The 11,551-nt window shown below is 42.2% G+C and overlaps 1 protein-coding gene and 1 long non-coding RNA gene across 2 annotated transcripts; both read left to right on the top strand.

Annotated features, from left to right (window-relative positions):
* Positions 1-255: 255 nt before the first annotated feature.
* Positions 256-9,033, top strand: LOC121709839. Its single transcript, XR_006032049.1, has 3 exons — positions 256-267; positions 2,873-2,882; positions 8,672-9,033. It is a non-coding gene; the product is annotated as an uncharacterized LOC121709839 (long non-coding RNA).
* LOC121709829 (E3 ubiquitin-protein ligase RNF152-like) lies at positions 6,201-8,072 on the top strand. Its single transcript, XM_042093449.1, has one exon. It carries the CDS (start codon positions 6,625-6,627, stop codon positions 7,375-7,377), a length of 753 nt encoding a protein of 250 aa, XP_041949383.1. The 5' UTR covers positions 6,201-6,624; the 3' UTR covers positions 7,378-8,072.
* Positions 9,034-11,551: the final 2,518 nt, after the last annotated feature.

Here is an 11,551-nt window from a genome sequence, read left to right as displayed (position 1 = left end):
TGAGAAAGTTAATATATGTATAAATGGTTATTGCCTGTATGACACAAAGGCTATTATTATAGATAGATAGATAGATAGATAGATAGATACTTTATTGATCCCCCATCTATCTATCTATCTATCTATCCCCAGGGGATCAATAAAGTATCTATCTATCTATCTATCTATCTATCTATCTATCTGCTGATAGACGCTGCTATCAAATCCTAGGTTTGGTAGCATACGACACCGGTTACCCCTGAGGGGCAATGCTTCCTTTTAGAATGTGTTATGTGTTATGTCATGTCTGTGTGGTGAAGATGGACTGAACTGAAATCATTGACTGCACTGAACATATTTAAGAGTCTTTGTGTACTCTTTTGCATAGCATACAATTGTGTAGTATTTGTTTTCATTATTCCCTTAACATTTGGAAAGCAAACAACACCCCATAAAAGTGACCATGCGTGGTTACCCCTCAATACATGCATGGTTACTCAGATTGTTCCCTCCATTCATCCTCAAGAGAGGCGGACAGAGGGAGAGGGGAAGAATAAGAAACAGTAAATTCCTGCCCACTGAAGTCTGAGTCTGACCAAAGAATGCGACCATTGAGACTGCAACTTCAACACGCGGACCCTTTGACGTCCAGTTGGGCTTAAAAATGTGTTAAAGGAGGGGAGGGAAGCCCGGGAGGATTAGGGAACAAAAGGATCCCTCTCTGTCATCAAAGGCTCTCATCCTCTCCAGGCTCATCCCAGCTCTGGCGGCAGGTTTTAGAGTTTTTCTTTTTTTTTTTTGAGGAGGGGGGTGGGGGTGGGAGTGGAGGCTGAGGAACGAAGACCGAGAGAAGGACAGGGGGATGAGTACTGGAGGGGTGTGGAGCTTGGAGGTTATGGGGGGGGGGGGACACACATTTCAAAGGTAATCTTTAACTTTAAGCCCTCACAGGCCCTGGCTGTAATGAAAACCCCTGTCTCAGACACCATGTAGCCTATCACTCCCCTGGTGCAGCCCTGCCGCCCCCTTTCTTCCCACTCCCTTTTGTCATGGTGGCATTTAAGTGGCACTATTCACTGGCCTGGATGACCAGTGAGAAGAGTCCCCTTTTGAGTGGCCTAAAAGGGACAGCCTTCAGCTCAAACCCTCAGAGTCTCTCCTAAAACAACACACACTCACTGGAAACAAATATCTCCTTTGTTGCCCGGGTCTTTGGGATTTTACGCAAACAATAGTGGGCTGACTTGGCGATGTCCTCAAACAGGAGAACTGTTTCATATGGAAAATGTAAACACACTTCACAACTGGTTGTATGAATGTATTTCTTGTTTTCATGTTCAGTTGTAATGGTTTTTAACTACTGTTGATGTTCTTGTTAAGCTCGCTCCACCTACTTGTCCTATCCTTTGTCTCCCATACCAGGACTGAATAAGAATGTGATCAGTAATTAGTCTCAAATTTAGCAGATAATAGATTTTGTTATAATGTAGAGATTTGTGATAAACTAGATGTACCACATAGCAGTATGTATCATATGACCACCACATGACCTTGCTTCCCCAACCTTCTCATCCCCTGCACTCCTTGTGAACCACATGTCTTACTAGACACCCTCCATTCTGGGTTAGTCAATGATTGTTCAACAGTGCAATACAGCAATAACATGCACACACAGTCTGAACTACAGAACAAAAAAATCTAATTATGTGGTATTATAAATGTACCAAACTGTTATACCACAATGTGTCTGACTGTCTGTCTGCCTCTCTCTGTGTGTGTGTGTGTGTGTGTGTGTGTTCTGTGCATTAACTCAGAGGGAAAAAAGGCAACGTATACTTCGGTGACACCAGAGATACCAGAGAGAGAGAGAGAGAGAGAGAGAGAGAGAAAGAGAGATAGAGAGAGAGAGAGAGAGAGAGAGAGAGAGAGAGAGAGAGAGAGAGAGAGAGAGAGAAAGAGAGCAGTTAAGGACAGAACTGTAGGTCAATTGCAGTACACCCTATAAAAATAATTTCAAGAAATGAGTCATGCTATTACATCAAAATGGCTTTGGGTGTTGAATTGTTTATTGGCTATTGGTTATCATTTTGTTGAGTGAGCTGAAGAAATGTTTGGGAAAATGTCGCCAAGTGAAAGCATACCAAATTTCAAAATTGTTGCTAAAACGGTTCTTGAGATATAGAAATGCGTAAATTGCAGTGCACCATATGGATGGAATTTGACACAGTTTGGTGTGCATCCAGAGAGTGTCAAAAACAATAATTGTGTGCACTTACCCTGGAAATCCAGAGCAATTTCAATTTGCTCAGCGAGTCACTCTGGCATTCAGTAATGATGCTCATTAACTATGCCCTTGAGCCGAGCTGCACCAATCACATCAGTGTATCTGATATAGGAGGGCCAGAGGCGAGCTAAACAGATTACCAAAGTGTTACAATGTCGAAGTCTGGAATCAGTCAGTAAACATTGGTCATAGTGTTATCCAATTACGTCGAAGTCCAGAATCAGTCAGTAAACATTGGTCGTAGTGTTATCTAATTGCGTGCAGTGAGATTTTCAAATGTATGCTTGGTGCTGCCTCTCAATTTTCATTACTCAATGCCAGACAATCTTTTGGATTTGGGTCTGGATTTCCAGACTACCTTCTTGTCACAAGATATAGGCGACTGAAGTGCCACATTTTGCATTTACTTAATTCACTAGGTGGCGCAATATCACAAATGAGTTGTAATGGACTAGATTGACAACCATATCACAAAAATGTCGTAATCTTGGGCACAATGGTGGTTGAATTGTTCTGCAAAAACTGCTTTTGGTCTACCCAGTGGGTCTGCGTGCACGCCACATTTTATGTGCACTATAGCAGTGGTCATAATAATGTATCTATTTGAAGGACAGATGAAGTTGGAAAGGGGAAGAAGGGGAGTTAAAACTTTCCCTCCCTTCCTTCTCCCATCCCTGTGTTCTGTCCTGGTCATAAGCATCCCAATACCCCTATTGATTTCCATTAATATTTTAGAGGAAACTCTATCACAGTTTTGGGGCAAGCTCAACTTGAGCTTTTGAGCACCTCTAGCCAAGCTCATCTCTCTCTCTCTTTCTCCTTCTCCCTCTCTTTCTGTCTCGCTCTCTCTCTCTCTCCTTCTCCCTCTCTTTCTGTCTCTCTCTCTCTCTCTACTGCAGCTGTATCCATCCAGGTTTCCTAAACACGTCCTTGTGGAAGCACAAGCTTCACACTCAGACAAAAGACAAGAGGCACAGAGGCCCAGTATTTACACTATCTGAATAACAAAGAGACAAGTGCTCATTAGTAAACAGCAACAATTACAACAACAAATAGGGAGATAAAAGTCTCAATGAGGTTATGATAGTGCTAAAAACAACCAACATGCTTGAGTGAGTGCTTGCTGATGTGCACTACAAAGGGATGAAAACATGTCATGCAGCCAGTTAGCTCAACTGTAGTGATGATTAGAACACTGAAGCCTCGGGTTCCGCATCAGACATCCTTACCTCCTTACTGATGATGACATATTCCTAATCCTTACCAGCACCGTAAGGCACCATGAATAAAAATGTCTACTAAGTGAGCAGATGTAAAGCACATGGGAACACAGAGAGCCGATAGGCAGTGTGATGATTTGCACGAGTGTAAACCCATCAGTCTCTCTCTATGTTTCCTCAGGTTCAGAGCACATGAGGTAAATCGATGCAGATCGCCATGTAACATCATCATCATCATACTCTCATGAGTCAGGATATTGACAGGAAGCTACTTAGAGTCGTTAGCTCAGCACTCCAATTCTGACAGCTTCCACACATACCTGAGAAAGGAAGATGGAGCAGCAGAGCACTTCAGGCTCACTGCCACATGCAGGAAATGTATACACACAGATTTGTTAATGAATGAAATGTAGCAGCTTAATGCATGCACTTATCTTTCAATAACTAATGCAATACACCATTACAACAGTTCCTGCTGTTGAATGTGGATGTAGAAAAGAAATTTTAAAGGTCGTCATTATGCCATTATCTTGGAAGCATTTGATTGCCAACTCGTTAACAAATCAGTTAAGGTACCAAGCCAATAATTTCCAGGTAAGCCCCCCCCCCCCCCCCCCCCCCACCCACCCACACACACAAACACACACACATATCCTGCCCACCTACTGTATGTCCCTATTTCATAGAGGGAACCAGTTTAATTAGATCTCATTGCTAGGACTCTCCTTCCCTATTGTGGTGCAAATAAAAGTGCCTCATCCCTTGAGTGGCTCTCCTGGAGAAGCTCTTTGGTCCACGGTGTGAGGGCCTTGCTCCAGGCAGACTGCAGTCTCCTGCTGCCCGGGGGCCTGGGGATCCGGGCCCTTGATGAGGGTGTATGTGAAGCTCTGCGGGGATGTTTAATGAATGCCCCCTGAGGAGAGTAAAGGTATCCCCTCATTGGCACCAGTCTGGCTGAGTCAGTCTCTGAGTATGCTGCACCCTCAGAGCCTGGTGGTAGGCTTAGCGGAGTGTGTGTGTGTGTGTGTGTGTGTGAGAAGGAGGGAGGGAGGGAGAGAGAGAGCCTCAGAGAAGGAGTTAAGGATTTTCACACAGCATGCACTAGATTAAGGGTTTTGCCATTTTGTAAAGGTTGCAAACTTTGTTTATAGTGAAATTTCAGGTTTCATTGCTTGATTTTGTGTAGAATCCTGAATAACTTGAAAGTTGAATAACCCCCAATGAGGTTTGCATAGTATGGGAAAATACTTTATATGCAGGCATTAACACATGAATACACTTTTGCTCACGTACAACAAATGTTTTACAAGATCAGTTAGTAAAACAATGTCAGCCCTACTTCATCTCATCTACATGTAACTTTAACCTCCAAAAATAAATCTGACATTCCAACTCAGGCCAATAATTCTGTCCTGAACACTGCAGCCATCTACATCCACATCACTGTGAGGTCGACAGACTGTGAGCCTGCATTCACTCATTTACCCGATCACAGAGGCCTGCACTGAAGACTTGTTTGCCTTGCGGCCCAAGGCACGGCGCTCCATAGAGGCCGGTGATGGGCAGAGGTAGGTCCAGGACAAATTAAAGGGGTCAAACAGAGACCTCATCCCATTATCTGAGGAAGCTCTCACAAGTGGCCTGGCCTGCCAGAGTTGAAAGCTGTGAAGTAATCCTGCCCCTAGGCTACTACAGCCCTGGACACTGGGACACTCTCAGAGGCCTTTCCATTCACCCCTTTTCCCCAAGTGAGATCTGAAAGGGTTTATGGGTCAAGTTTTAGCCTATATACCTGTCATATGACTGAGCATATGACTGTCTGTCTGATAATTGACGAGATATGGCTTCTGTGACAGTTATGGCTATTAACTCACAAAGTGACTTGTCAAAATCATGTTACACAGATTTCAGATATCTTTGGCTGATGCTGGGGTCTGTTCAGCTTACGTGTGAATGTAGATATGAAGATGTTGCATTGGAGGTCCATTCAAAGTGACCTCTCATGAAGATCACATCTTCATGCAACATTGTAACATTAGGTCTGGTCTAATTTCATAGGTCTAAAATGTTTATATGACAACATAGACAATATCAAATATACAACAAATGTAGGACACATAAGGGGTATCAACGTGATTTAAATGTAATATTAGCTTTTCTACCAAGTCACATTATATTAAATGTATATCACTAATTAACATTCGTTTTTTGCATTGTTTTAACGCTGCCCATTCTAACCAACAACTCTCCGTTTTACAAAGTTATTGCTGCACAACAGGTTTCCACATATGACACAAACGACAGGCTCTTTTCCGGTCAAATAGGCTATCAGGATGATGTTACAGAAATGGGCGTATTATGCGCAGGGAGGGCGTGTTCCGCCAGTAGAGGTGTCAAGTCAGACTGTTGATTGGAATTGCAGGCGCTGTCCACCAGATGAGGTGCTGAAATTGTAGAGACTGACAGTTCTACATGTCAAATAAGCGTGTTTAGGTGAGCTAGTATAATATGACTATGGATGAACTGGTATGGTAGTTAAGGTAGATAAGTTTCCATAACTTATTGTATTATTGGCGACATGTTTTATGAGTAAGTAGACGTTAACGTTTCGCTAAAAGTGGAGCAAGAATTCATACGTTTGACAAAATACCATGATGGACATGCTGCGGATGACATGATCACCCAGACATTTTCAGCTAAGGCTTGGCACGTCTGTCACAAAATCGCACTGTGCTTCCAAATGAGCCACGCACCTCGTGATGCAGCAGTGTTTATTCTTCTTCTATCATTACAGCCTCGTCTACAACTCTGATACTACCAAGAGACCATAGAAACTCGACCGGTCTATTCTAGGTGTCTGTTTCCAGTTTTATTTGTCGGCTAATGAGACATCGCTGCTGCTTAATCGGTGTGACATCATCAATTTTCCGTCACAACCATTACATATCTAACAAGGCTGAGTAATCGAGGAAGACAAGGACAAAGCTACGTAAGTGGGACAGCGCGACGAGGACTTAACAACAGCTCTGACACAGTATGGCGTCCAGGGAGCCGCCGCTTGCTCTAGCCAAACAGCAGGGTGATGGCAGGGAGTGTTTCACTAAGTTATTTTGAGTAGGCATGTGAACAACAGAGGATGACATGGCAGAAGCGGCAAGTCCACCGGGAAGCGCGTCCAGGGTGCAGTTTGACTCGGCTTTTCCATATGAGGAGTACGAGTGCAAAATATGCTACAACTACTATGATTTGGACCGCAGAACACCGAAAATTCTGGAATGCTTGCATACATTTTGCGAGGAATGTTTAAACACTTTGCACCTCCGCGAAGACCGACCTTGGTGCATAGGATGTCCGCTTTGTCGCCACAGAACGCCTGTGCCAGAATACAGGATACAAAACCTTCCGAACAATACTAAAGTGACCGACGCTTTCCCCCTCTACTTTGACTCTGATCCCCTTCCCCAGGATAGTTTGCCGCCTTATCCCCCGCCACTACACCCAGCACTCATTGCACTTCGTCGCGAAGAATCGGGCCGAGAAGCAACAGGAGCCCCGGCTGAGGACAGTGCGTCGGTCTCTGTGGCTGCTGCCGCCGCATACGAAGCTGCTGGTTATGAGTCCTGTCAGACTTGTAAGCGAGTTGCCTTCACCACGGGTTGTGTGTGCGCTATCTTTGCTTTTCTGTCCATGTTGGTGTTGTTATTTTTTGGTCTCTTATTCATTCACAACTACAACAATCCGCCGTCGCCAGTGGGGCCCATATGTCTGTCTGTAGCCAGCATATTGGCGATGTTTTCAGTCGTTGTCACGTGGTTGATGTGTTGGCTGAAATACCGACCCGAACCGGACAGCGCGCGGTCCACCATTGGTGGCAATCGACGAAATACCCGATAGAACGTCTTGTGCAGACCTAATGTAGGCCTTTATGTAAACACGTGTATCAGAAACACTTCGCAAACAGACTTATAAACAAATGCAATTTATGTACAGAGAGAAAACCAACGAATAGTTGTGCCACGTAAGACTACTAGTCAGAGACTTTTCAGACAATCACTTACAAATGGTAACATGTAATCCTGCTGTGACTTGTGCTGACCTACATATGAAGAAGGTAATCTGTGCCCTGTGGATTAAATGCAAACGTAGAGGTTTAACTGAGAAGAACACTGTAATGTTTACTATCACCGAGAGTTTGATGATAAATAAAATGTTTGTCAAATCAGACATACAAAACCTCGCTCACTATTAGCCAGTTTCACCGAATAAATGCGCATGCGTTTACGTGGGAGAGAGGAGTGCCATACGTTGAGTGTCTTCTGTGCCAAATTCAACCCCCATCTGCCCTCTAGCGGCAGCTGGAAGTGGTTTTCCCAGGCATGCTTTAATAAAAAAAATACTTCAAGTAAACGGATGGCAAAATCCATGCCAAGTCAGACATGCCCTGATATTCCAGTTTTTGGTTGAGGTATAATAGACTTTTATATACCCAAATTGTCAAATTTACAAGAATTGGTATTGCTGAATGGCTTGGATCTTTATGTAACTGCTGTTACTGAATTACAAGCCAGATGATATCTCCTGTTCTGTAATGGTTGCAAAATACCATATCCACTCCTGAAATAGTAAGTTTTCTTTTAGAAAAATATCTATAAATCGAGGAAAACATTAAGATATGCAATAGTTATGGTTATGGTATTTGCAGAACTATATAATATAATGCAGGTCAAGTCACCACTGCAATGTTTTCTTTTCAGTTCAGTTCAGTTCAGTGTTCAGTGCAGTGGGAAATGAAAGCTTGCCTCTATTTGGAGAGACAGTTTTGATGCTCACAGTTTGACTAAAACAGACTAGAATCTCTCACTGGTGGTATGGCTGTTGGTAAATAAGAGCTATGTCTCTTTCTGGTGGTATTGCTATTGGTAAATATAACAATATTCCAATATTATATAAAAATTCCAATAACTATATTTTCCTATACTCTGTGAAGTGTCGTGTTTTCCTCCAGGCTTGGAGAAAGCCTGGAGTTCTGCAAACCTCATGCATACCACTTCCTTCTACTTGATATTATGTAAGTTATTAACCATTCGAAATAGTGACTTTCCAAATACAACATTTGCAGTCATATCTCCGTTGTACAATGGACTAGGCTACTTTTCTATGGCATGAGCATGGTGCAGTAACACAGTAGAAAAAAAGAGGCGCACTCAAGGGCTTGATACTAATACAATTTGTATTGAGAACCGAGGTTTTAACAATGAGTCTAAAGACAAAAACTGGGAAACAAACGTTTCGGGCTTAGCCCATTATCAATGTCTCCATTATGACGATACAAATTGTATTAGTATGAAGCCCTTGAGTGCGCTTCTGTTTTTTTCTACTGTAATACTCAACTTTTGGAGTTCACGCACCAGGCAAAACATCACAAACTTACGTAAGGCGCAGTAACAACAACAGCAACAACAGTGGTTAAAGATTCTGATGAAAAGTAGGTTTGAAAATGTGTTGTGATAGCCTTAGCTTTTTCACCAACTTTCACAATTATAATTCTATGTACAATTTTCAAGGCGGTTAATTCAAAATGAATCTGATCTGCCACCTTTTTAAGAATGCTCCAACATTGTATGTCATTGTTTATTAGCCAGATGAGATCAAGGCCCATGTTTATACTTGCCTTCAATGTTATTGTAAATAGTAGGCCTACAAAATTGCAAGCTGAAGAGTGTGGTAACATATGATTCATGATAAAAAAAAATGTTACAGGCCAAGTTGTTGAAATCTTAGACCATGAAGGAAACTGTTCACTGTTACTTCTAGCGGTTCTGTGGGTCCATATTCTGTAGGCAGATTTGCAGATAAATATGCGAGAACCATGATATTTAATATTTGGTAGGCTATTATATAATGCCTATTTCATTTATCTACTAATACTCTATTAAAAAACACATGATGAGCATCAGCAAGTGGAACGACCTTCTAGTTAACAGGAGGTGGTTTTCAGATGCACCCGACCCAAAAAGAGGGCATCACGATCTTTCATCTGGTGTTTAGGTGGTTAAGAATGTAGCTGTAGAAAGTGTTAAAGAGTGAGATAGGACTTTGTAGATCTCAAAAACAGATGTGCAATGTCTGTGCATTGGTCGGTATGGGTTATCACTTTATCGCAGGGTATGGTGCGTGACTGTGAATATTTACCATTATCTGTCGTATTAAAGACATATCCCACCAATGTAAACATCAATCAGGTTAAATCGCCGCACAATCCCGTCCCCCTCCTTCTAAAGTTGCCCTCCCGCGGAGAAGACCGCTACCTGGGCCTGTGTTACCGGGAAGCGGAGCTGAGGGCGAGAGGGGGCCTGGGGTTCACCATGGGGGCAATAAACTCACTGTTCCTGGTCATCATGTAAAGTCATCAGCATGCCCCGAAGGACCTGGAAAACAAATGCTTTTTCGCCTCTCAGCGTTATCCTTTCTTTCTCCTTCTCAACAAGTTACACTATCCCGTGTGATGCAAAGCACCTAATATTCTTAGGACTATGCAAGATGCCCCTACCTCGGAGTAAGCATTATAAAAACGTCCATAATTAGTCAATAATCAGTTGTCATACGTCATTAGAAAAATAATAAAATGAAGGGGGAAATGCATTTGTGTACATGCATAAAGACAACGTGAAGTTGTCATGGTCCATTTTTATTCATGAAACTCTTAGGTGAACTAGGCTACATCAATGAGCGCCTATTGAAACGTGGGAGTTAAGTTCCTCAGAAGATGAAAATGTCTTATATCGCCTGAAGCTACACCGCTCAACGTTCGTGCATAGGAAATGGCCGTTAACAAGTCTTTTATAGTTATTCTAATGTACTGAGGTAGTATATAAGGCAATTAAAGGCGCCAGTGCCTTTTGTAGAGGAAGATCATTAACACCACTGTAAAGACCGATAATATGCCCATGTTATCCTTGTAAATATTTACTTTTGTGACCTTAAGCGAAAATGAACATGTTCTAGCCTATTTGCATTATGTTTTGAAGTAGCTAGGCATCTTAATTCTGGAAACAAGCTCTTTCACCACTTCTCACGTCACCATGAAAGCGTATAGCCATGAAAGCGCAAGTCGAAAGATAGGCCATTCTTTTTTATACCAAACTTTTGTATTATGATTATTGTGGTTCGGCCTTGTCATATCTTACTCAGAAAGTGGCACTGGAGTTTGGCAATACACTTTAGTGATTGCACAGGTAAAACTGTGACAAATGTGCAAGAACGAAAAAACACTTGCATGTTTGCGCTTTGCGTAAAGTGTCCTATACTTACTCATTGTTTTAATAAAAGGTTCAAGGATTTAATAAATTCATTATTGTCCTATCCCTCGAATACATCCTTGGGTTATTTTGATTTTTTTCAACTGGGGCAAGTTTTTGACTGGGAGTTTTCACTCAGAAATTGATTTGACACGGAGATCCTATATCCCTTTAAAGATAATCAAACAGTTTTCCCCACTCCCAATCTTTCCCACTCATTTTTTTTATGACGGTTTAAAGTTACATCCAGTCCCTTACGTTCCAGTGACATATGTCCGAGTGAATATATCATTTACATCTCAACGGACAACAATAAAAAACAAAGAACACTCCTGGTATTAAAATAATAATAATAATAATTTATATTATTATTATATTGCCTTTTGAATGGTTTAATTTCACTTAACAACAGTTAGGCTACATTTACGCACATGGTGAAACATCTCGGTTGCCTCAGTTAAAAACTATCTGACTAAACAATTCCTCTGACACAATGAATATGGCTTCGAAATCAACACTATACTGCAGCCTGGGGTGTTTTTACAATGAATGTGCAGAAATTTTGTTAGGATTTACAGAAAACATTACACTCAGGTCTGACCATGCAAGAGGTCACGGACACCACCAGAGGTTTAAGCGCTACTCCCTCAGAAGACTCGCCTGTGAAGTGAAGTTTGAAGAACTCAGGGTAATTTCTCCCTTAGCACGTGAAAGGACTCCCGCGTCCCAACCATATTTCCCTCCTGCGCTCCATTGTCCCCGCGGTCCTG

This window comes from Alosa sapidissima, chromosome 1 (assembly GCF_018492685.1).
Source record: "Alosa sapidissima isolate fAloSap1 chromosome 1, fAloSap1.pri, whole genome shotgun sequence".
Classification (NCBI taxonomy): domain Eukaryota; kingdom Metazoa; phylum Chordata; class Actinopteri; order Clupeiformes; family Clupeidae; genus Alosa; species Alosa sapidissima.
The sequence above is the reverse complement of the archived record's forward strand: the minus strand, read 5'-3'. Positions and strand labels throughout refer to the sequence as shown.

Excerpts from the sequence above, each read along its gene's own strand:
- LOC121709829 (XM_042093449.1), top strand. The coding sequence starts at position 6,625 with ATGGCAGAAGCGGCAAGTCCACCGGGAAGCGCGTCCAGGGTGCAGTTT.